Here is a 26172-nt window from a genome sequence, read left to right on the forward strand (position 1 = left end):
ACCCGAGATCCTGAAATCATGAAATCTGGAAGGTGCTGGGTTTCATGAATATAGTCAGTGACAAAGGGCGGCCCTAGAGGATTCAAACACCCGCTGGGAAAGAGTGTGGAAATGCTGTGTTCCGAATACAATTGTACAGAGATGAAAAATTATTCATGGAAATTTCATAACTGGTGAGTGTTTTGGCCAATTCCTTGCTGGCTGTGATTTGACAACTTGCAGTATCAATAGCATAAAAAGTATGAAACTGTGGTAGAATCTGCTGAAATGGGAAAATGTCGTTCAGCTGTGGAGATCGTGGCAGCTGTGTTTATTGTAAATGTTCTCATTCTGAATAAGAAGACACCTCTGACCGTGTGCCATTGTAGTTTGACATAAAAACATAGTTGAGGAAAAAGCTAGTTAAGCATCTTTAATGATTGTTTGTGTGCAGATCTGGAAATATGTCTAATTCTAAACAAGCTTCAATAGCAGCAGCATTAATTCCTAATGAATTATGACCTTAAAGTCATAAAGAAAAGCAACAGAAGCACCGCAAAGCTTTGTACAAGCAACAGCAGCAACAGCATGCCACCACCCTCTGCTCCCCTCTCTTCTGAATGAGGGAACATGTGCACACAACACCTTAAGATGATACGTCATCCCTTACAGCAGGGGAGAACAGAGGAGCACTTCTCAATGAGCCTTCCCTAATCACTCTGGAGGAAGCTGCTCAAAAGAGGACGAGGGGGAGGAGATGAAAGGAAACGAAGTGAGCGTGAGGCTGAGAGGGCATTCCGCTGAGCAAGCCCAGACAACCAGAGCCTCATTGTGTTCGGCTTCCACACGAGAAAAAGGAGAAAGTGACTGCATGTGCAAACACGCAAACACTTCACACATTAGCACTGTTTTCAGAGCACCTTCTGTTGACACCTTTCATTCCACGACCCTCAGCTAACCCTCGCGTCACAAAAGCTCAAATCCATAATTTTCCACACGCTCTTGCATTTATCAGAGCCAATGAGCCTGCCGCTGAGGAGATGAACTTAATGTAAAAGGTTATTCGGTCCCAGGTGTTCATCTGAATCGACCCCTCCCAAAATGTGTCAGCAACCAAAGTGTGAGACTGATTGATTTTGTTGTCCAAGCAGCGTGAAATGCCTAACTTCCCGTGTAGTGACAATCATGAGCTATCAACATGGATTCAAACTTTAAAAAAAGGAAAGAAAGACTAAATGTGTTTTATCATTTCTCCTCAAAACAGTCAAACACATTTGTGGTGACCACTGTAATCAATTATTCAGAAGTTTTACGTTTAAAGCAGAGATGTTCAGTCTTGTACAAAGGAATAACAGACAATAAGTTCACAAAAAAGATATCAAAGAGTGATCAAATACATTTCGAAAAATCAAAAAAAAAACACCAAAAAATCCCAAATAACACAACCCGGAGTAGTCATGCATCGCTAGCAAAGCTGAGCAATACATTTTTTTGTGCTTAAAAACGCCACTGCAGCATGTTCATAGATAGAGTCTAGTCAGTGTTCTGTTAATGGCTTATTTAATGAGTCACAAATACACAACAGTGGCAGTACAGACTTACTGCAGTTTCATTACTGTTTACATTCAAGTTCTGCCATGATGGCTAACACTGGATTGGTGGGTCTACTGTGACTTTTTGAGTTGGAAATCTGAGTTGAGGGGGGCGTTGCAGATGAAAATTCCACCTGGGAAATTGGAAATTCAACCTTAATGACCAAATCTGAAATGTATTATTACAAACAACCATGACCAGGTTTTAAACTCGCCAACTAACCTATTAAAAATAAATAAATAGGGATGTAATACTGCATGTTGAAAAAACCCATCCATTTGTGGAAAAATATGAGTTTTTAATCTTGGGATTGAAAATATTTTGGGGAAAGTAGAAAGGAGGTGCAAATGTGCATTTCTATTTATATATTCAGGGACCAGTGCACTGTGTGCACGTTCTTCAACAATCTGACAAGGTAGATAAAAAGCCACCAATGTGGGAGTGACTGCTGGAATCTGTTCCTTCCTGTTCAAAAACAGCCAAACTGTGGCTCTAGGAAGAAATATAATTTCGATTTGTGGACACTGCAAGCAAAGCAAAAGACTGAATCCTCCCTTAGTTATGCTGCAATAGACGTAGGCTGCCGAGGGATTCCCATGATGCATTGAGTTTTTCCTTTCCAGTCATCTTTCTCACTCACTATGTGTTAACAGACCTCTCTGCATTGAATCATACCTGTTATTAATCTCTGTCTCTCTTCCACTGCATGTCTTTATCCTGTCTTCCTTCTCCCACCCCAACCGGTTGCAGCAGATGGCCCCGCCCCTCCCTGAGCCTGGTTCTGCCGGAGGTTTCTTCCTGTTAAAAGGGAGTTTTTCCTTCCCACTGTCGCCAAAGTGCTTGCTCATAGAGGGTCATATGATTGTTGGGTTTTTCTCTGTATCTATTATTGTACGATCTACTGTGCAATATAAAGCGCCTTGCGGCAACTGTTGTTGTGATTTGGCGCTATATAAATAAAATTGAATTGAATTGAACTGCAGATGTGTGGTGAAATAACGAGTCTGCATTTATACTAATAATAGTATCAGATAAATTTTTTTACAAAAGTATAATAACGCATGAATACACATGAAGACACTAAACTTGATGTTAACATAAACATTAAACACCAACACCTTGAACAGATCTGTGTGTTACAACTGACAAATATCTCACAAAACAAAGTGCTGACATAGAAAAATGTTGCAGTGATTATTTATGTTCATGAGTGTTATGAGCCCTAAAAACTCACGACATTAAATACGACATTCATGGCTTGATAAAATAAAAGCAATCCTCCAAACAATGTGGTACAGTGCGCTCTCTATAATCAGCCACCACAGTAGCTCTAACAAGCACAGACACATGCAAACACACTCAAACACATACACACTGCACTACGTTTCTATGAGGGTCAATGAAGCAGCCAAGCGACAGCCCAGTGGTCTCCTAAGAGGGCTCTGCTTGCACATTAGGCCTGGGCTTTGCTCCAGAGACGGCACTGTGCCATACAGCTGGTCTGGCACACGCTGACAAACACACACACACCCGCTTTGCAGCGTACTATTAATTAACAGAGTTTTCACGCTCTCCCTCACGCACACACCTGACCTGTATTTGTAACCTGAGTGATCTTAGGTCTGCCTGCGAGTAGGGGCAAATACGAGCTTAACAGCAGTCCACCCCTGGAAGCGCATTTCTGCTTTTGTTAAGTGTGTTTATCTTTTCTAATGTCTCCCATCTCTCTCACTTTCTCTCCTCTCTAACCGGAGAGGCTATAAAGGTGAAGGTGGGCCCTCCTGTGAGATTTGCCCATTGTTTTTTCTTTCCCTCTGCCAAGGGAGAAAAGTGATAGACAGGATCAGGTGGATAGATTTTAACAGAGGCAGTGAAATAGGGTCAGAATGACCCAGGGAGTTGGAGGCAGGTTAAAAAAAAAATAGCTGGATCAAGTAGCCTATGGTATCAGCTGGCTGACCTGTGGGGTCAGGCCATAGTTTGGGCCTGAGGCAATCTGACCTGTTGTTTCTAAAAGGTCTGGAGAATGAAGGAGAAACGATATTGCAAAGAAAAGATGATTTCATCATTGATGGAACTACATTGAATAAGGCTGTTTCACACAGATGCAGACAAAAAAACAAACAAAAAATCTTCTCCTGTAGAGAACTGCATGTTTCGGAAGGAGGCATGTGTGATTCCTATCATGTGTTCTAGTAACAGCCTGATGTTGCTAAAGACAGATTTAGTGTCTCCTAACAGCGGAAATGTCCTTAAAAGTACAAAGTAATCACTACCTGATACTTCTAATTAAGAATTCTTAAGTTGGGTTTTATTAATTATGCTTTGCCATGTCCAGTTACTATATTTGCACAAGTGAAAAGCTTCTGCAAAGTAAAACATTTATGATGAGCCTTTCAGTTAAAAAAGGAACCAAAAAAAAAAAAAAAAATCTTTACCCAGAGGAAATTGAGGCATGTCACCAACTCAGCCCATAAGCCAAGTGGTTCAGTCTAGACTCAAGGACCCACATAGCCTAGACCTAAGAGTGTGGGTGTGTTATACCGAATGCCCTGCGCAAAGTGTCCGACAGCTAATGACCCAGATCCTCGACTCACCCACTAACTCAACCTGACAGACTGACAAAGCTCAAACTCTGGAACATACATTTTCTTAGCAGGAGGAAAAGAAAAATTTGACATCACTGTAAAATTAGGGCTGCAAAAGGGCAGCGTGCTGTGAGGTACATTTCCAGCAGACTGCAACGTTAGACTGGAATGTTAGTTATGAGTTACAACAAAATAAGTTGTGTTAGATTTCAGTCGACAGTAGAGATAGGAGTGAAGGGAGTGAGACATGAGGAGTAAAATGTAATAAAGAAAACTGCATTTCATGGTCAGTGGTTCATGGTGACTCACAGAGCATTTTATTCTGTTTAAATTTACATTCATTATACCTTCAAATTACAATAAACAGATTTTTTTTCCTGATGTCAAAATTCCCATCTGACCCTCCAAATGATGGCTGCTTGTATTGATGCAGATTTAAAGAGTGAAGCAAACGCTTCACTACAAATAACAGATTTCATAAAGAAACAAACAAAAAAAAAATGTGTGCATGCACAGGTGTGGTCCTACACTACATGGCTTCTTAAGAAATTCCAGACACACTCCTACATCTATCAGTGAGGACAGTCTTTCCAGATGGAAAGTGGGAATGTCGTGTTTGGAAAAGTTTATGGATCCACTTGCCTTATAGAATTTGCAAGGCCAGGCAGGTCTAGACATGGCTGACGGTGTGTGGAATGGAGAGGGGGCTCTGTGGCAGAAAAACCCTCAGCAAAAACCTTCGTGTGTGTTTCTGTCTTCTCTGAGTGCCTCTTAATGTAGCATGACTATGTCTGGATGCAGTGAAGTGTTTGCCTACTTAAATACTGTACATGTGGTCTGTTGTTGTTTACATGGAAGGTAATAAAAGCACAAATGTGTTTTTGACAATCAGAGCTTGCATGCAACATATGAAAGTCAAGAAAATCTAAAAGAAGTTGACAGGAGAATGATTCCTGTAAAAACTGACTTAAGGTTATTAATTTTCAAGTTAAATGCCTTCTTTAGTAAATTCACTTAACATTTATCACTCTAATGTGTGTATTTGAGGCATGTATTGTTCTTTAAACTCTGAGATCATGCAGGCATTTGCAGTGTTTTAACACTGTGCTTTGACTTGGCTTAAATGTGAGAAAATTGCAACTTAAAGGCAAGTGTGTGTAAATTGTTGTGTACTTCTGTGGTGACAGGAACAGTCATTATGCATGTGCATGCTCGTGTGTGTCACACAGATACTTCTGAAACGGCAGCAAGCCATGTGTGCCACTTTGCAAACACAAACTTTGCTTAGCAAGCAGAGCTTCTCTGAATAAGACCAACGCTGGAGAAGACTCATTGCACTAGCTTTTAATTAGGAGCCTTCAAAAGGCTGACAGGTAAAAATTAGCAGATATATCGGTCCACCCCCAAGAAAAGTTTCCCAAAACTTACTTACAGAGCAGATACAGCACATGTGCACTGTGTCGCTGTAGTCTGTCTTATTTTTTAACTAACATCAGTACGAATTACTTTTGAGAATGAGTCATTTTATTTGCAAAAACATATTTGTGCTTACGCAAGAGCAGTTTCCTCAAAATCATAGAAGGAAAGGAGGAGATGGGTCAATCATTAATAATCAGTTCTTGCTAGAGTCCAAGTGAACACTTGTGCCAAATTTAAAGGAACTCCCAGAAGGCGTTGAAGAGATTATGTGCACAAGATTAAAAATCTCTTCTGGGGTTGTGTCAGGAAGGGCGTCCCACGTAAAACACAGCCAAATTAAACGGGCAGAGCTAGGCACTGTGGTTACCCCTTATCAGATTGCTGAAAACAGCTGCTTCTTTTTTTAATAAAAAGTATAAATTTAAATACACTTCTATTATTTAGCTAATTTCTTAATTTCTTTGTTTATTTAAGCTTAATGTGAGAGCATCTATTGTGCGTGTTGTCATTTATATTAACCCTACTGTTACTTGATGACGACTTGGTACTTAACATTAAGGGTAATAAAAACTTCCCAAACACATGTTAATGCTTCAGGATCTGCTATGGATGGCAAAAGATATAGATGAATTAACCTCAGAGACTTCTCCAACTCTTTTTAGTTTTAAAATGAGAAGCAGTTTTATTAAACTGAACTATTGCCTGAGCTCCTCTCCATCTCTACTCCTCAAAGACTCAGCATCTCTTTTTATATCCAATCATGTATTTGAACCTATTACTAATTCATTAAATTAGTTCTGAAATGTTCCACGAGATGCGTTTTTAAAAAACACAAAACTTTTCTGGTCTTTTCTGTTATTCTGTTTCCCCCGTTTCAACTTTTCATTGCTGTAGAAAATAAGCTTACATATAAATAAATATTCCTTTAAATAATGTTTTTCTGCTTGAACAATTCATTTGTATGTCTTTGTACATTTTTCAAATAGAAACAGCTTTAAATGCTTTACAAATATTTTCTGTCTGCTTTTACCTACTTCTTAGAGAGCACCCTATTTTCTAGGAAACTGAACACACAGGCCTTTTTAGCCAGCCTGTACTGTCAGCTTAACTTAAATGCAATAATACAGCCATATTGGACTAATCAATATAAATTCCTGAAGCACCACTGCCACCTACTGATGACTCTAGGATTTTATAGAATGGATCCACGTGCTTAATATAACGTAGTTGACCTGAGTGGTCAAAGTAAGATATGCATACAGTCCAGTGCAAAGGTTTTAGGCAGGTGTGAAAAAAAAAAATGCTGTTAAAAAAAAAAAAGAAAAAAAAAAAAAGAACGTTGTCAGAAATATATATACAGGGCTCTAGACTAACTTTTTACCATGGGCGCACCGGTGCGCCTAACTTTAAAAATTTAGGCGTACCGGCACAAAAGTTAGGCGCACTCAAATTTTTCAACTGCATTGCTTAACACCGCAGTTTTACATGTGCACTTTCTTTGGGGGGGAAGTCCATACAGACAATATTCATTTCTAAATTATTAACTAACAAACTTGTGCTTAAAGTGCTTTGTCAATATTGTAGAAAATGTTAAACTTAATCATCATCTCGGCTCCTCTGACGACCTGTTTGCTGCTGCCTGCTGCTGAAAGGCAGTGGGGAGAGGGGACACTTGGGCAGTGCATTTATTGCAGCATATAATGTGTTTTCTGGATACACTGTGCTTTTTCAGCATTCAAAGATTGACGGCTTTGTGTCAGAGCACTGGCTATGAATTTCAGACGGATCAGGCCTTAACTTAACAAAAAAAGTTATCAATAGTTTTTGTTCATCTTTTCTTATTACCCACAGCTACATCCACTTCTGCCAGGCCTAGGCTGATCACTAGGGCTGGGTATCATCACTGATTTCTATAATCCATTCGATTCCGGTTCTCAAAGACCTGATTCGATTCAATTTAGCCTCAGACAGTCAGAAATATTATAATTCTGATCATTTATCAGCACTGATACATGTGAGACTTCATCAGAATTGTGAACATCACAGCAGATGCCTTTGTGTGAAAGTAACTGAGAATAAAACACAGAAAAACATGAAGGAGATTTTCCTGGCCTGGCTTTTTACAGCAGATGACCTTAAAAATATTCTGCAATATTCTGTAATTTTGCACAATTTTAAAAAGTTTACATTTCTTCAGTATTGAACAGCAGAAACTAGACTTTCTTGTCCGAGGTCATTTAAGTGAAAAAAAGAAAAAGACAGCGGCCGACAGCGCTGTAAACAACGGTAGACTGGTGGGTAATAAGCGAATGGATAATGCAGAAAACAGAGATTTGAGACGGGAAACTGTTCTTGAAGTACAGAGAGAGAGAGAGAGCTGTGCATGAAGTGTGATTTTTATCGTGATGGAAGCAAAACAGCAAAAGTCAGAGGGAATTCATGACAACATTGATCAAATGTGAAGCGTAGTTTGCTGCTTCTTTGGCTGCTGGCTCAGCGAATTTTGGTTGGAGAGAGACAAAACCTGCAGCTCAGAATCAGCGCAAAAAAGACGGAAACACAGCGCGGACGGTGGGCTCGGTGAGCTCCGACAGCGTGTCCGTCTACGGGCCGTCGGGTGAGAAAGCCGAGAAAGACAAAGCTGATTCTGATGCGTCGGGTCCGCTCTGTGTTTACGTCTTTGTGTGGAATCTGTTAATGAATTGATATCGCCTTATTCAAGCTACTCACCTCTCTCTTCTACCTGCACTTCCAACTGGACCACGGCCAATCAGAGAGGTCCCGCCCCTGACCATCTCTGATTGGTTTAGTCCACGATAGGGCATAATGTGTGTCTGTTGTTGACCACACGGAGAGTTGCAGAGATTTTATTTTTTGGTTACCCGAAAATATTTGGTAGCACCGGTGCGACCAAATATTTTTTTTTAGTCGCACCACTGAAAAATTTGGTCGCATTTGCGACCAAATTGGTCGCACTCTAGAGCCCTGATATATATTGTTTTTTTGGTCCCAAATGTATTCTGCAGCAGGGCAACGACCCCAAACATGCAGCCAAAGTCATTAACAACTTTCTTCAGCGTAAAGAAGAACAAGAAGTACTGGAAGTGATGGTATGGCCCCCACAGAGCCCTGATCTCAACATCATCAAGTGTCTCTGGGATTACATGAAGACAGAAGGATGTGAGTAAGCCTACATCCACAGAAGATCTGTGGTTAGTTCTCCAAGATGTTTGGAACAACCTACCAGCCGAGTTCCTTCAAAAACTGTGTGCAAGTGTATCAAGAAGAATTGATGCTGTCTTGAAGGCAAAGGGTCGCTACACCAAATATTGATTTAATTTTGTTCATTCACTGCATTTTGTTGATTGATGAAAATAAATGATTAACACTTCCACTTTTGAACGCATTCTTTGTTTACAGCATTTTTTTTCTTACCTGGCTAAAACGTTTGCACATTACTGTATATAATATCTGATAGTGTAGTAGGTAGGTTAGCATGCAAACTACTGTGATGTTGACTTAAGAACTGTGAAGTTTAAATAGGAACAATCAGACTCAGCAGGTGTTTTTTTATAGCCTTTTTGTATCTGCAGTGTATTTTCTGATCTACAAGTATTTGTGTGTCTTACTGAGATCCTCAGCCAGCTGGACTCGGCGGCCAGTTATGAGTTGGGTCTTCTTTTCCATGTCTTCTCCAAAGTCATCCAACACTTCCTTCACATTTTTCTCCAATCGGCGCACTGGCGAGCACGGACACAGAGACAGATACACAAGAAACAATAATAATCAATGCCTGGCCCAACAACAATGAACTGCACTTTTCTGTCGATCTTTTGTTTTGATGAATCAAGTTATGAAAAAACTTTATAATGATTAAAAAGACTCGGAGAAGGACTGTGACTCTCACATTTGTCTTCACTTTATAGATAATCTGGATAACTTCTGGAACCTTGCTAAATGATATAAAAATCACTAAGCCCAACAATGAAAGTGCAGAGGCTGCTTCAGTCGAACATTTCTGAACAACAGTAAAATGTGATCTCAGTATCAGCTTTGGGGATGGCGTGCAACTAGATTCACTGGACTGCATTTTTCACATGTTTGACACAAAGTACCACTGATGAAACAACTTACTCCAACAGGAGGGGGAAAAAAAAATCAAAAGGAGGAAGTAAAATTCCTGCCAATAACCTGCTGGTTTTACAGAAAGGAAAAAAAAACAAACAGAAATGACAACTAAAAGGCTGAAATCATTAAAAATAGAAGGTTTGATATTCTATACTTTTAACTTTACTCCATAAATAGCTACAACTGCTGTTATGGAAATAACATAGACCCCCCCCCCCCAGTCCACAGTGCTCACCTTCAGTGTTGGTGAGTTGCTGTCGTAGAGTGTTGGCTGTTATAACCAGCATCCTCTGTATCCTCCAAAACAGCACCACATCATTGCACTCCAACTGCAGAAACAAACAGGGATATCAAATTTGTATTCTGTTTTGGGTTTTTTTTAGGTTTTTATTTGGCCTGGGACAGACACAAATCAAGGGTGTGTACCCACTAGGTCTTCAGCCTTCAGTACACAGGGTGCCCCAGAGTAAAGTTAAATTTTTTTCCAAACTAACCCTGACCTCAGGTGAAACTGCATAAATAAATAAAAAAAATAAAAGACAACTCTTTCTACTTACCTCAGAGTCAACAAAGTGTCTCTGGTAGTAGTAGAAACCCCTCTTGCAGAGGTTGCAGTGTGACAGTGCCTTCTGTAAGAAGTGTCGCCGATAAAGCTGATGCCACGTATCCTTGATCTGAGCAGGTATGTAAATATTTCACCAGTTAACAGAGGCCAAACATAATTACCAGGTATTGCTGTTACAAAAAAAATGTTTGGAATAATCCGTTCCATCTCACCAGCATCGGGTCAACTTCTACACTCCGTGCCTCCAGGTTCTTCCGTACTGTGGTGACTTCATCATTAGCCAGGTAAGCCGTGTGCTCATCGTGCAGCTTCAGCAGGCGGTCCAGCTCATTTTTTGTTTCATTCCGAATATGCTGCAAGGTTTAGAAAAGCAAGTCTTCACTTCAAGGAGCATTTAAATGTAAAATATTACATATTTATATGTAAGCTCTACAGTGTGGATGGAATTAGACCATTGTGTAAGGTGATAGCCTTTATAGATCTTCCACTTCACAGTTTCAAAGCTCCTTATAAAAGCTACTGCACCATCACAACTATGACTTCTGAGGAAATCCTGCAATTCTGACCTGATCTGGCGTACGATTCTTCCAACTCAGCCACCTCTCCTTCCAGTCTGGGCCCACCATGTCTTTGATTACTGATTCAGCTGCAGAACGAGGGCAAAGAGCAAAACAGAACAAAATTTAAAATCATACGTCAGAAAAACAGCATGTCTCATTGTGGCAGCAAAAGCACCGCAAAAGCATGATCACCTAAAACCTGGTCAGGACAAGTGTGTGACTGATGTCTGGGACAAAAGTAAGAACTTGAAACTGTGTTGATGTGATTCCAACTAAAAACCAAAACTAAAAAGAACCATAAAAGTCTACAAATGTTTTTGTGTGGTTAAGACTGCGAGGAGAGTTTTAACATATGATACTATCATAGCCAACGTACTGTCTTTGAGGCGTGACTGCAAGGTTTCCTCCATGAACTGGATTGCTGCATCCCACTGGGGCTTGTCTGTGATGGAGCGGTCTTCGAGGGCATTGTGCTGAATCACCCTCTGACACAACCACACAAAGAGGTAAGTAGTACAAAAAACACATTCCACTTGTTAGGATCAGTGCTTCTTTGCATCACGACTACATTCTCTATGCTGATGGCATCTCATCATGAAATTCTGTCTGCTCTGGGAGCTTCAATAAACAAGTGTGCACTTTCTGCTTGTGAGGGTATTTTACTGTGTGTTTACCAGGCTGTCCAGGGCCCTCTCATTCCACTTATGCCTCTTGATACTCTCATCCTTCACGGCCTCCTTCAACTTGTCAAAAATGTCATCCTGGTCTTTGCCTTTGTATTCAGCCATGAAGCGGGCAAACTCCTCCTGCAGTGTCTCCCAGGCAACCTGACAGGGGCAAAGTATGCAAAATATAAGGAGGGAAAAGGGGCTATTAGAATAAAGCCACTGCTGGATTTAATTGTTTTTACAAGTTCTACAGTCTGTGTTAATCGAGTTAGAGTCAAGATACTCATAAAAAAAAACAACACACAGCAAAAAGAAAAGAAATACTAAACAATAGAATATGACAGTGAACTCACCAAAATGTAATAAAAAAAATTCTTAAAATAACAACAATCATTTTAACTGAATGAATCATGATATGAGCTGACTAATAAAGCAAGTGTGCTTCACCTCCAGTGCTTTGTGTGGGAGCTGCTTGTCAGTCCACTGTTTGAGCTTGATGTCTACAGTGGTGTTAAAGGTACCAGAGTCCATTGTTTGGGCAGCAGGCAGGTAGATGTTCTCAATTACATGGGTGGAAACACGTTCCCACAGCTTTTTCTGTAGAATAGATTCCCTACAAGAAGGAAAAAAAAAGTCAGTTCTGAAAGAGATGTGCGCCGACTTGTACCAAACTTTGTAGCTCAATAACTTTAACCCATGTTAAGATCTTGAAGATCTGGATTATCACTTTTAGTTACAGACAGAAGACAGACAAAAACACAAAAAGAGTGCTTTGGACCAAGGTGTCCAGCTGAGTGCAGTTAAGTCGTCAGCCAGAGCAGGAAAACAATGAGCAAAGAGGGACGCTCAACTGTAAACTCCCACATCTATACTATGACCCTGTTAAAAGCTAACAGCATCCACACTCTCCACAGCGACGCAGAACAAAACCCAGGATTCCCCAGAGTCCCAAATCCCGCTGAGACCAGGGAAGCGTTGCACTTATCTCATTTATCATAAACGCACAGCCATATTTCATTAGGTCCCCTTTTGTTCCAGCTAGCACTCCTCACTGTCAATAAGAGCCATTTCCAATAATGCTGGCTGGCTGCTGGCTGGCTAACAGGGCCACCCCTGCTCCTGTCCATGGGCCATTCATCAGATTATTGATCAGAGAAAACTGATGCCACGCACACAGGGGATGCCCACAACAGCATGCATACATCTCATTTAAGCAAGGTTTTACTCATTGTGGGTATTCACATACAGCTACATGCAGACAAAGATCTGCTTTTTAGCTCATGGCTGGTTGAGTACTAATGCACATGTTAACACTGCTCTTTCCCCATAACATGAAATATCATTCAACTCACAAACAACTAAAACTAACAAAGTCACTGAAATGATGGTGAGAACTAAAGAATAATAAATCATTGACGTTAGTTCAAGAGGAACTTACCAGTGTTGTGGAGTCACCTGACTCAAACTAATGACTTCATCCAAGATTTCATTTTTAGCCTTTTCAAACAGTTCATTCTGCAAAAAGATTAAATACTACATTATAAACCTTTAGTGCAATTTTAACATATTAATAAACTCTTATTTCTTAAGGACATTTTTTTAAAAACACAAATGTAATTTATAAAATACCCATCACTAATGAGCATGCTTTCTTTTATAAAGAACTATGTGAGAGTTCAAAGAAATGACTGTTTGTGTTTCCTACCCTGTCCAGCTCTCTTAGACGAGGGTAGTTGTTCTTCCATTCTGTCTCCAGGTTGAATCGTGAAGCTGGTTAAAGCAGGGATCATGAAAAGGAATATTTAAACAAACATTTTCAACTTCAATATGAACAAATTTCAATCTTACGTGGTTTAAAATCACTGCACACCTGAATGACCCACAGGAAATAAACAAATAATCCTGATCAGAGAACTCTAACTGGTAAAAACTTCCACAACAAAAGTAATGTAATTATTGGTTTAGTGATAAAACCTCTAAATAAAGAGCAACCACTGTTATCATCGATTACATCCACACAGTTCTAAAGAGGGACCGTCAGCATTCAGACTGGATGGATTTGGATCAGAGTTATTATATGAAAACTGTTTTGTACCTGATGAGGGTCACTTAGTCTGAGATGTTGTGATTTAATAAAATAGTAGTAGTTGAGACAGTGTGCAGAGGTTATAATTAATTTTTAAACAGTCTTACACATGAAACGTGACATAATAATTTTAATATAGACAGCAACATCATAAAGCTCCAACAGACACTAATCATCAAATTATCTAGTGCTCATTCTTCTGCCTGGCTGAAACTTAACACTTAAATCTTTCTTTCTTTTTCACCCTCGAGATTATGCTCCATCCATTGGCAGATCTCGATCATCATCAAGCAATGAGCCTATACAGACAGAGCCTGGCCTTTTCTCACATAGCATGATATGACGGCAGCCTTCAGTCACCAGATGGTGTTTATTCTCTAATAACAGGGGATGAGGGCTTTGCACACTTACTCTCCCTAACTGGTCTCTGGGGAGGAGGGAAGATGGGGCCAATCACACAATCTTTATCAAAAGTCAGAGTTTTACCTCTCGTGTATGCACACAGAGACACACACTAGCACACTGAGCTTCTTGCCCCTTTCCACAGCTCCCTATCCACAGTGGAGATTAGGCTAATTGCTGGTTTGTGGAGATGTGGTGGCGCCAAGAATGGAGGATGGAAGCTGGCTGCATGTGATTTGATGGGATATGGATCGATGCTCAACACAATGGACCTATGGGATGTGAAGTCTCATGGCCATAAATCTCTTATGCTGTTAGCAATGAGCTTGAGACTGTCTAGACTAATTGTAGTTGGAAGTCAAGACAGAGGGGGTGGAAATGTATGGCAGAGTGGCTGAGGAAAGCCAATATAGGGAGACTGAAAAGAGTAAGATCAGCTACTCCTTTTACTGTTAATCCTAACATGTCTATTCACATTATTAACATGCACATCACTGCAAACAGATCTGACCATATAAATGTTTCATTGCAAACAACTAATCTATATGAATCAATTGGTTCTTTATAGGATAAAATTAAATGCTGAAGGTGTTGTCATACCTTTGAAGACATCAGCTTGTTGCTCTACAGACTCCCGCACCATCTTCCAGAAGCAGTCAGCGACGGCCAGACTCAAGTTCTTTGTGGTCACCTGGTGAGCTTTCAGCATGCCATCCCTAGTTGTGCACACAAAACATTTCTCAACTCTGGAATTACTTATTTGATGAACTTTTAGAAGCTGCATATTAGATGGTATAACTTGCCTGAGTAACCTAGAGTTCTGAAAGAAGTCCTCTTCATAGTCTTTGATAGAGTCTATGCTTTCAGCACTGCTTCCTGGACACAAGCAATTAGCAATAAAAAGTATGAGCAAATAATTTAACATACATTAGCGACTATTCTATGCAATGCTGTGTGCTACATAATGTATTTCTATCAAATAGTGACCGAGTCTTTTATTTAGCCCAAAGGCAGAAGGCCTTTATTTGAGAGCAGGCTTGTACTAAATGTAGGCTTCATTTAGTAGAATACGTGTCATGCTCATGTAGGAAGGCTTGCTGCTCTGCTCCAGTTCGCTGTTTAAAAATTACTGCATTTGCATTACTGCATTTCTCTGAATGCATCACAGAAAACAACGACTTCCTTATGGCAGAGATGAATGAGACGCCTTGTGATTCCCTGCACATGTTCTTTGTTTTAACAGCAGGCATCCCTGAATGCTTTCAGCTTCCCTCACACAGGGAGGGTCATCTACCTGGCTACCTACTTCACCTGCTGTTTAGTTAAGCTAACATGGAGATAAAACATTTTAAAACAAATTTCTCTATGGAAATGTGACATTATTGACCTAAAAGCCATCATTAAGGGACACAAAAGTAAATGTAGCAAGCTGGAGTTCACAGTAATGGACGTCACCTTTTCCTGTTACAACAGCAAAGTAGCCCAGGGCTTTCATGGGAAACAGCTTGCCTTCCACTATTTGCTGAATCTGAAAAAGAAGATGGCAAAAAAACCAAAAAACAAATATGACTGAAATTCTCCATTCTGTTGTGTGCACACTGTTTTCTGAAACCAGGTGCTGACTTGCCAAGAAAATCTGGTTAAACTGTAAGGATTTGGCACCCTCTTGTGGTATAGTTGCAAATAGCTCTAATCACGCTGCAATAATTGCATGACGAATCAACATGATCACTTCATCATGTCATTTTAACACACTGATCAATAATGTCATGATAATGTTGTTTGTTTTTTTTAGGTGTCAGGAATCATTAGGTAGACCTGTATTTTTGTCACTACATGAAGCAATGAAAATAAAATAAAGCATTCAAAGCTGTTAACAGTATAACTTTTACCTATAAAGTAACTATTTTACAACATTTTCTTAGATGGCAAAGACTAATTACTCTGCTTGGGCTGGCCAGGTTCTTCTCAGCCAGGTCCACTTTGGTCAGGACAAAGATGGTCCTCTTTCCCTGAGGGTCCATCTGGCTAACCAGGTCTGTTACAATGCTCCGCTCTGCATCCACACTGCCATCTGGACAATGAGCAAGAGGGTTAGTGCACGTAGAGATCACCTCTTCTCTCACTTTGATATGTGCTGGTTTTATTACTGTAACTGGAAACATATGCATATCTTACCCTGAATACAGAGAATGATTGCATTGGGGTTTTGCATGTAGGCCTTGCTGATGCTGAAGATGGTTTCCTTAGTGTCTGTTGCCATGCCAGCAGTCACAGTCTACAACACATTAAATAACTTTTTAAGACTGCAATATTTACAAAAATTGAAATAGTGACTCTAACAGCAACTTTTACACTTTAAGAAAACAAATAATTGAAAAAAAAATCAAAAATATATCTATTAAATATTGGTAAATCAATATAAGGTAAATTATAGAAAAAAACCCAAATGAAATCCTAATACAGCCAAAGGAATTTGAAACATTATTATACGCAGAATATAGACTTACACTGATTACACCTGGTAAGTCAACGAGTACCATCCTCTGGATGCCAGGCCCTTTAACGCTCAAGGATATTGTCTAACATACAGAACAGAAAACATCATTTCATGAAACACTGCAGAAAAAAAACTTTATGTTTAATCTGAGTATTAGTATATGTACAACCTCAGAGCTGACTGTCTGTCCTTCCTTCACACTTTTCCTCATCCTCAGCTCAATCTCATGCCTGAGAGCAGCCAGCTGTGGGACACAGAAAGAAAGAGCACAATAAATACTTTAATTAATGAAACAACAAGCTTGAAGTTGTAGTTTCTATCAAACGGATGGATTGAAGACTGTGTCACTCACATCTTCCTCCTTGGTTAGGTCAAACTCTCGGCCACTGTCCTTGAACATGGCCACGTGGTGAGGGCCTTCACTTAATGTTACCTACACAACATATAAGAGTTTTTATGTATTTAAAAAAAACGAGTCAATGTTGGTTTAACTTACACTCCCAGAATGCTTGTGTGACAACACTCAAAAAAATCTTTGTTGTTCCTTATGTAAACCTGTTTATGATGACATTTTATGACCATGTTGTGACAAAATATTCAATTAAATAAGGGCCATATAAATATGAAATCTTTCACACACACACGAACCACACTGGCCACACACACCTTGACAGGAGAGCGTGTCATCATCTCTCCTGAGCCCCTGGGAAATATCCTGGCTTGTGCTATCATCTCAAGCACGCTGGTCTTTCCAGCACTCTGATCCCCCACCACAACGACCTGAAGCACAAGTTTAGGAAGAGGGTGAGACCACACAAAGAGACAGGGAAAGGTAAACAGCTCAACCAAACAGCATTGGGATAATGGAAAATGACACAGTAGGTCTTATGTGATCCAGTAACAATAAATGCAAGTTTGGCAACATATTTACAAAGTTTTGATGCATGCTCAATCATCCACGTAAGAAAATCCCAAAAAGTTGATTCGTTGATTAACAGAATCAACCTTTCGGGTATTTAGGAAGTTGTTTGTTGATTTTTATGAGTCAAGATATCAATTCTAACACACACACTCAAAAATGACACAAAAAATGTTGTTTCTTAAAAAACACACAGATGTTCAACAAATAAAGCTCATATGTACCCTGGGTAAGTGGTCCTGGGTGTTGTAGTTGGCATCATAGTCCGACAAGACGTCCAGGACTTCAGAATACATATCAATAAGGGATTTCTACACAAGGAGACAGAACAGTAATTAATTATCAGTCTTTGTGTAATTAGCTGTCACAACAAAGAAGAGTTGGAGAATAACTAAATCTATGAAAGGCAACACTTTTTATCATTAACAGATATTAATCATAATAAAATGTAACTGCCCAACACTCTGGGACCTTTTGGAAAATATTCCAGATATCTGCAATGCTCACATCTCAAAAAACAATCCCAATTAAAGTAAAATCTAGGAAAAAGAGAATCTGTATGTGTTTAATATGTTCATAACCCACCTTCACTTTCCGTTGGTGAATGCCCTTATCGTCTTTTTGCAGCACCACCTTCCTCAACTCTTTATTTTCCTTCTCCAGTCTCTCGAGCATGCGCTGATATCTTAGCTAATGGACAAATAGCAGTGTCAAAACTAACAACCAGAAACATTTCAACATTTACATTTAAGCAAGGAGAATGTAAGTCACAGCCTACTGTACCTGAGTGCGCAGCAGCTCTTCTTGGAGCTGGTCTATCTTTTCTTTGTCAGATGACTAAAGATCACAGAAGAGAAAAAGAAAAAAAAACAAAAACAACAACAAACGTTAATGCTTCCTTTCTCTTCTGAATACAAGAGCTAACCCCACGACTCTCACAGAACACCTTCAAACAACTGAACTCCCACCGGCATCATAAAGGCTCAATCCGTGCATTCTGTCTACAGAGAGAGTTGAAAGTCAAGTTAATGCAAGAGAGAAACACAAATTTCAGGCAGATACTATCATTCTGGCATCGCTCAGCTTCAATCAACACACTATGATTCACAAACAGGCACAAATCACAGAGTGAACTTAATCAAAAATTCACTGCCATTACAGCTTAATTTTAATGATTGGACAAACTGTATTTTATTTTGTATATTATATATATGCAACATGTTTGGAACAATGAGATGTGGGACAGGAAGCAGGAGGCACAGCAGACATGGACAAATGATAGAAGAAGAAGAAAAGGAATTTAAAAGACGCGCCAAACTATTTCAATAAAAACTATTTCTATACTGCACAACAGGGGTAAGAAATGTTCTTCAACTTACATTCTTGCAATACATAGCAAAGATTTTTGAAAAGCTAAGAGATCTCTTCATTATTTTTAAGGAGCTTTAAGGAGCTCTTAAAGAGCTTAAGCGTGTTGATGAAGTAAATTGATAAAGAAAAGTTAGATCCACTCATGAGAGTTTAAAAAAAAGTGTAGCTCACACCATGCGGCAGGTTTCACTCCACTCCATGCAGCGCTTCTGCATAATAATGCAGTACTGCTGATGATTATCCAGCCACTTGCGTGGGAGAATGAGGCTGGCTATAGTCACCATTTCTAGCAAACCAAGCTGTTGTGGTCCATGCAAGCCCTTTCAACAGCACACTGGCAAAACAAACTCAAACTACACAGTCAAAGAAGACGACTGCTTTTTAATACTGTAGAGGGTGGAATAAAATCTGCTGACAGGCCAATTTATGTGGACTACAAGTTTAACAAAAACAAATATATATACACCAACTTTACACCAGCTGAAAATCTTATGAGGTCACCTTGCTACAGTAACTGTTTAGTAAACTCGTGTGTGGTTAGCTTCACACTTTTAATTGTGCCCATCAGCACCGCCGAGGTAAAGAGGCTTGAACCTTTCAGAGAGGAAACACTGATTTTCAACTGGGTGTGAAGTTACTCTAGTGTTTTTTTTAAGGTGGCGCTGGCTGAAATCACTTAGTCCAACGATTTAAATCTTGGCCCTGCGCTGTAGCTATAAAGCTTTAGGAGTCTCTTGTATGATAGAGCAGATCTAAGCGGGACTGGACCTTCACCTTACGTGACTGTTGAGGGGGGCTGGGGTTCGGAGCAGGCTCTGACGGTTGGGGGCGTGCACTACTGGCTGCAGCGGCCCGTCGGACTTCCTCCTCGTGCCGCTGGATCTGCTGCTGAATAAGAATGAGCTCGCCAAGCAGACCCTGCTGAGGTATGTCATAGTGAGAAAAAGGCAGGAGGCGCAACAAAAACATCTGCAGGCCACGGGGCAGGCCAGCATTACAGGCCACTGCAGTAACCCAACACAGGGCTACAGCAGAGGGCGTCTGTCTTTGTCTCTGGGATTTATTTTGTTTTTGAGTCAAAATTAAACTGTATTAATTAAGGGTTGTCATTAAAACGAATCACAGTCTTTGGCTGTGTTAATCTTGCCACCATCATCAGTGTAACCGAGCAAAGTCAGCCTCTCCTAAATCCAAAACACAGAGATGCTGAACTTTGTCAGACTGAAGGCAGAAGAGGCAACTAATACGACAACCAGTGCCTCTCAGCGAGTGGCAGCAACCGTGATACTGTTGCATTTGCTCATTATTATGCACCACTGAGGATTTTTGGCTATCTGCTCATCATGAGTGGGACAACACTTTGCCTGAAGTTCATAATTCTTCAATAACACAACTTCTGTAAAACAAGTTTCAAGTTCTGACCAAAATGTTTAGATGTGCTGCAAAACAACGTTAAATGGACCTGAAAACAACTGGTCGGAAGTTGATGATTAACCAAGCGAAGCAGGCACTGAGATATCGGTCAGGGTGAAGCACAAAGCATACTAAATAGCAGGAAAAATAGTTCAAGAGTCCCCACCATGACGTATGTCAAATTGTGTGCATCTTTTTGCTTTTTCACTCTGTGAAATGTGCAAATAATATAATAAAAAGTGGTGTTTTGTTCATGTTGGAGACCATGATCATAGAAAAAATAGGGAATAGGAAAGTTTTGTTTTTTAAAAGCACCTCCTAATACTCCAAGTCGCTGTCACTTTCCTTTAAACTTTAGAGACTGTTAAACAAGCACACTTATACACAATCACATACGTACACACATATACCACACATACGCACGCAGACACAAACAAGGTAAAAATACATAAATAAATAATAGGACATGGATGCGCTGAAACATAGAAAACAAAACAAACATACAAAATACAAAACATACAAAACAGCACAAGGACAACAGAAATGAAATAACTGTGTAAATAAGGAAATAAAGTTAAAAGAAGCAACTATCCACCGACGTGAGACAACAGTCAATAAACTTCACATGTTTAGCAGCGTGTGTGAGAACTTGCAGTTAACACTTTGATTTGGTGCTGTACAGTTTGCAGGTACAGGTTTAAAACTTTGAAGATCAAACTACTCTAGCAGCACTTACAGACAGCTTTTTGGCAATATACCATCTTTAATTAACACTGTTCTTGTACAAATTTTGTTCTCACTATTACACCTTTATACATCTGTGTACTTGGCTGGTAAGATTGTGTTTAACTCACAATTCACATTCAGAAGAACTCACTGAATCAAAACGAACCCCAAGTAGTACACTGCTAAAGACTATGGACCTCAATTGCTGCCAGGTCTTCAAAGCACATTACATTTAAAAATGTACAATTTTTTCGTGTAATACAAACTAACATTTAAGTTTCTTGGGGGGCATTTTGATTTAAATGATCATAGTTCTTTTCCTTGAAGCGAAAAGTAGCAGACAGGAGCTGAGCGAGACCAAGCTGTGTCAGAGTAAAGAGAAGAAAAACTAGGAAGTGTGAGCAGACTATCTACTTGCCTTTTTGTACTGCTTATCACCAGCTTCATGTGCGACTGCAGCAGAGGAATCTGTGGCCTTTAGTGGAGGATCACCTGAAGTTTCTATCAGAGGAGACATAACAACCCAGGATAAGATTACTAATGCAAATACATAAATATTATTACATGCAGCTCAAACTACGAGAGTTGTGACTATGGCTAAAAGACCCCCGATAGAAAAACAGAAGAGCAGAATGACTAAAATTCAAATGTCTGGAAAATGTAGCACTACATAAGTTTTTCAAGCTATTCAGGAATGTATAACAGTCTGATAATCATCAGAAAATTTAGCACAGCTAGGACTAGATGTTGAAGCACTGAAATACTGTAAATGGTTCCATCCGTTTGACGCTGATGTCTTTGACTCTGATTAACGTCCATACCTTGTTAGAAACACAGTTTTAGATGGACAAAAAGCAACTCAAGAATTGACTTCCTTAAGATCTTTACATTTAATTTCTAATATTCCTTTGGCACCTAATCAAAACTGGTGAAATTAAGTTTTCAAGACATGTTATGACAATGCACAAGGAAAATTCTACTAAGCAACAGAATGAACATGTACAGAGAAAAATGTAGTAGCATTGGGAATAAGTATATTGATTATATCAATGGACAAATATTTTTCCTGAAGCCATTACAGGGTACATTAAGTGTTAATAGTGCGTGAGTAAGAGCCAGAGACACTCCCTGCTGTTATTATGACTCCTTGCAAAGGCGTGGTCACATCTGTGTGGGAATCCCTTCAGGTAAATATTTCACATACTGTTGTGCAATGAACTACCTTTATTAATCTTAACCCATTTAAGGGTTACATTATTGTTATTTAATTAATTTCAGCTTATTGTTTGGATTGATTATTGGAATTCATTTACATCTTAATCAGCTTTGTGTTCATTTTCCAACCATTTGAATAACAATAAGTTCGAGCGAAACGAACCTGCCCCAACGATTAGTGATGAAAGAATGATAGAAGCAAAAACCCAGGTGAGAAAAAAGGGTGGAAGTCAAAGGAGGCAAAGAATACACAACACAGTAGGACAAAGCACAGCCAAGGACAGTCCGGTTTAAAGAAAAGAAAACGAAAAAGGGGAGATACTACAGGTAAAAACAATGATCTGCATTTATGAGCTCTCCAGACCCTTTCTGTAGCTTTTTCTTAAAAAAAAAAAAAAATTGTGCTCTAAATTAACTATGGAAAGGTAAACTTCAAGGTTTCTATGAATTTGGGGTGACTTCAAGATGCAGTAGAGAAATCTTCTACCAATTTAAGCAAAGGTTAGTCCAAGATTAGACCTTTTAACCCTCGTAGTTACACTTACTGAACTCGGTAAATAGTCTGAACAATGACAGCAGCATTTAACTGCAATCTGGCAGCCAATATCCCAGGAAGATGCTCTGCTACCGCCTTCAGAGCCAAAATCATGGCCACCGTGCCAGTGCTGTGGCGAGACAATTGTCAGATAGCCACAGAAAGAAAAGAGGGGAGTGGGCAGCACTACTGAGAGCTGGGTTTACACACCTAACAACAGATGCAGACCAGAAGCTCCTTTGACTTCACTACCCAAACTCACACCTGTGAAGAACGTGGAGGACAACAGGAGGGTAGGGGGGAGGAGAAAGGAAGAACAACACAAGATAAAAATCATAAAAGACAGAAGCAAAGGGATGATGGTCAAAGCAGGGACACAGCTAGCTAGATGATGTATATTAATACAAAGATACTGCTGTGCCAGAGCTTTAAGTGACCTAGCTAATTAATAGGAAACTGTTAAAATTGATAAGAACACCCTCAAATGGGCGTCATCTTGAAAAAAGCCATAAATGTTACATTTATCATTAGTGGCTTTTCATTATGAAAGCATAACCGATCCTTCATAATTTGTAGGCAGAATATAATATTTAGTATTTATTTAAACACTAATGCTGATGTACGATGATACAAAACATGATCAAATCCTCATCCAGTCAAAATGCCTCCTACACAATACTCAGTGAGGCTCATTAGTACAAATTTAAGCTTTCATGTTCCCAGGAACAAACTTGTACTGTATTCCATATCACAGGAAACGCCATGCAGTTTACACAATCAGTTTGTACAGATAATGTTTTTAAATGAAAGTCATGAAATAACAGACATGTATACATTTATATTGGTATAATACCACACATAAATGCTGCACATGGACCCATCTAAATGGTGACACCATGAAACCAAAGTCAGCAATAAAACAAAATCGCAATTACTGGAGGGTTCAGTTAATAAGGAATCATTTAATAACCACAACCAGAGGTAGAAAGGGTGTAGCAGAAAAATCAGCAAATAACAGGATACAGAAGTCTACTTGCTCATTCTGCTCAGGTCCCTTAGAGGTCGGAGAGACCAAAAATGCAACCCTTGGAGTATGTTACAGGTAAGAAGGTAGAAGAGGAAAGCAGGCTTGCTTCAGTGAAGCTACTGTAACCTTCATTCTGACACTCAGATGTCTGCACATGTTATTTTTTACAATAATATGTAATTGCATTAAGTGAATGCTGATGCTTTGTTTACTCACCAGAGGTGAGGAGGCTTTTGAGGAACGTGAAGTTCTCCCCAATTTTGTCAAAGTCGGGTAGTAGTTTGGCTATTTCTTCCATCTCTGGTAGAGCTTTGGCCAGTTTATCTGCAGGTGAAAATGGATAAGACAGTCAGGTGGAAAAGACAGAGCTGCAGCTCATGATACAGCTGGTGGAAAACAATGTGAGGGATTTAATCATTATTGTTTGTAAAAACAAATTACCAAGATCTATTTGTTCACTCAGTTCCCAAACAAAATCAGGAATCACCCAGTTGTATTCGCTAAAATCAGGCAGCATTTCCTTCCACTCATCATAGGTCTGGTAGAAAACATAAACAAAAAAAACATCACCGCTTCAGTATGTTTAACAGTTTTCCTGCATCTCACATGACGAGCAAAGCACAACACTCCACACTGACCTTCTTAGCTGTATACCCTCCTCCCACTGCACTCCCCAGCAGAATATATCTGAGCTTCAGCAACCGAGCAGCAAGGCGAGCCACCCAGAAGTTGCGCTGCTGCTGGTACCCGTGGCCCCCAGAGCCCGGGGGAGGCTTCGGCGGCCGCATGGGCAACCGAGACATGGAAGTGAAATAGCGGGCTGCTGTGCGATGAGGAGGGCGCTGAGGGTTGCAGTTTCCAGAGTAACGGTGATGGATAGCACGGGAGAGAGGGTGCAGCTTCTGCAAGGGTATCCGAAATCTCACCCCCATGTTGTTGGCCACCAGGTTCCTGCAGGCCACGCTGAGATGACAGAGATGTGGATGAAAAAAATAAAGACACCTCATTCCCACAGAACAGTTACAAAAGCAGTCATTTTTGTTCAAGGTAGCCCCAATAGACTGCAGCAACACGCAGGAAAGCAGATGGCACACATTTTCAGGTTTGACATTGAACGTTAAACGACCCAGTTTATTACAATAAAACACTTAACTAAGTGTACAGATACAGTTAACAGTATCCGCGTCAACAGGGGTCTGTCAATCTATCGTTTTTGTTTTTAAATAACGCAGCTGCTGTACACACTCAGCGACCGAGCTAGACTTTTAGCCGGTTTATGCTAGGGTAACGTTTATGCTGCAGTAGCACCGGCAACATAAACCAAACGCACTACACATGTAGACAGCCGTGATAACTCCTATAATATGTGCCCTTTATCTTTCTTACTATGACATGGGGCTGCTGTCATCTACACAGAACCAGCTCGGCCGTCCTGAGCTGTCAGAGGAAGCAGCTTCATATGTGCTCTCCTCACACCTTAGCTAACCCTGGCTTCTGTTACCTTCATTAAATGCAAACTCACCAGGCAGCTCTGCTCCCGACACGCAGCATGATGCTGTTAAAGCAGCTTCACGGAGATGTCGTTCAGATTCACTATTTAGGTACAGTTTAATTCATCTTCCCAAACAACACACATTTGCTTGCCCGTTGTGGCGGCTAACTAGCTAACAAGGACACAATCGGAATGACAGTCCACTTCCGGTGAGTGGTTCCACCGCCAAAAGAGCACTGACAAAATAAACGATGTAGTGAATTGGTTCCTTTACGTACCTCTGCTATAATATCTCTTTTCAAATGACACCCTCGTCGTCTGTGTCGGGTTTTTTTTAGGGATAACCATAACAATGTGCACTACAGATGTTTAGGAAATAAAGCTGCCATTATTTCTTCTTTTTATACTGTGTTTTCTCGATTTTTAAATGTCTCTATAGTTCAATATAATTCAATGTTATTTATGTAATGTCAATTCACAACAACAGGTGCCTCGGAGGCTACTAGAGCATGCACCTATAGTATAAGTTTGACCATCCTAGATGACTTCCTTCTTTAGTTATTACATTCACAAGATGCTCAGAAAGCGTAACTTTTCAAATGGCATACCTCAGGCTTTCGTCTCCATTTCCCTTCCTTAAGGATGGCTTCTTGATAACTAGCCTTTCACCGAGACCATTTCAGATGAAGCTTCCATGAACAGTGGCTCACACGGATCTCAGGTCTTTGTTGGATTTTTTCCTATTTTTTTTTTTTTTAAATGCATACGGTCTATGTGATGTAGATAGGACAAGTCGAGGAAAAAGAAGTAACAGGCCTGAAACTGTTTCCTCAGTTTTTTAAAGAAACACTGCACTTCACGCTGAGATACTTTAAATTTTCTGGAGAAATTGCCTGTTAATGCAAAAGTACCGTTTCATGCCTCTCAAATTATCATCTCCGGCATTTTACGTAGATTCAACTAAAAAGAGGGTAGAAAAAATGCGA

General features: G+C 39.9%; 1 protein-coding gene across 4 annotated transcripts in view; it reads right to left on the minus strand.

Annotated features, from left to right (window-relative positions):
* Positions 1-25402, minus strand: part of opa1 (OPA1 mitochondrial dynamin like GTPase) — a 37111-nt gene extending 11709 nt beyond the window's left edge. Inside the window, exons 1-29 of one of the 4 annotated variants that reach the window (XM_063495289.1) lie at positions 25217-25402; positions 24333-24657; positions 24136-24232; positions 23911-24018; positions 22878-22931; positions 21336-21418; positions 19553-19696; positions 18191-18244; positions 17993-18097; positions 17632-17718; positions 17155-17268; positions 16841-16921; positions 16658-16732; positions 16499-16570; positions 16167-16266; positions 15932-16062; positions 15444-15516; positions 14792-14864; positions 14589-14704; positions 13206-13270; positions 12939-13015; positions 11948-12113; positions 11507-11659; positions 11209-11317; positions 10839-10918; positions 10485-10625; positions 10265-10381; positions 9943-10036; positions 9209-9319 (exon numbers count right to left, since the gene is read on the minus strand). In XM_063495289.1, coding sequence (XP_063351359.1) covers positions 9209-9319; positions 9943-10036; positions 10265-10381; positions 10485-10625; positions 10839-10918; positions 11209-11317; positions 11507-11659; positions 11948-12113; positions 12939-13015; positions 13206-13270; positions 14589-14704; positions 14792-14864; positions 15444-15516; positions 15932-16062; positions 16167-16266; positions 16499-16570; positions 16658-16732; positions 16841-16921; positions 17155-17268; positions 17632-17718; positions 17993-18097; positions 18191-18244; positions 19553-19696; positions 21336-21418; positions 22878-22931; positions 23911-24018; positions 24136-24232; positions 24333-24657; positions 25217-25245 — 3034 coding nt within the window. In that variant the 5' untranslated portion in view covers positions 25246-25402. The remainder of the gene's footprint in view (positions 1-9208; positions 9320-9942; positions 10037-10264; positions 10382-10484; positions 10626-10838; positions 10919-11208; positions 11318-11506; positions 11660-11947; positions 12114-12938; positions 13016-13205; positions 13271-14588; positions 14705-14791; positions 14865-15443; positions 15517-15931; positions 16063-16166; positions 16267-16498; positions 16571-16657; positions 16733-16840; positions 16922-17154; positions 17269-17631; positions 17719-17992; positions 18098-18190; positions 18245-19552; positions 19697-21335; positions 21419-22877; positions 22932-23910; positions 24019-24135; positions 24233-24332; positions 24658-25216) is intronic. The other 3 variants (XM_063495290.1, XM_063495292.1, XM_063495293.1) reach the window with 3 other exon arrangements.
* Positions 25403-26172: the final 770 nt, after the last annotated feature.

Source organism: Pelmatolapia mariae, linkage group LG15, assembly GCF_036321145.2.
Source record: "Pelmatolapia mariae isolate MD_Pm_ZW linkage group LG15, Pm_UMD_F_2, whole genome shotgun sequence".
Classification (NCBI taxonomy): domain Eukaryota; kingdom Metazoa; phylum Chordata; class Actinopteri; order Cichliformes; family Cichlidae; genus Pelmatolapia; species Pelmatolapia mariae.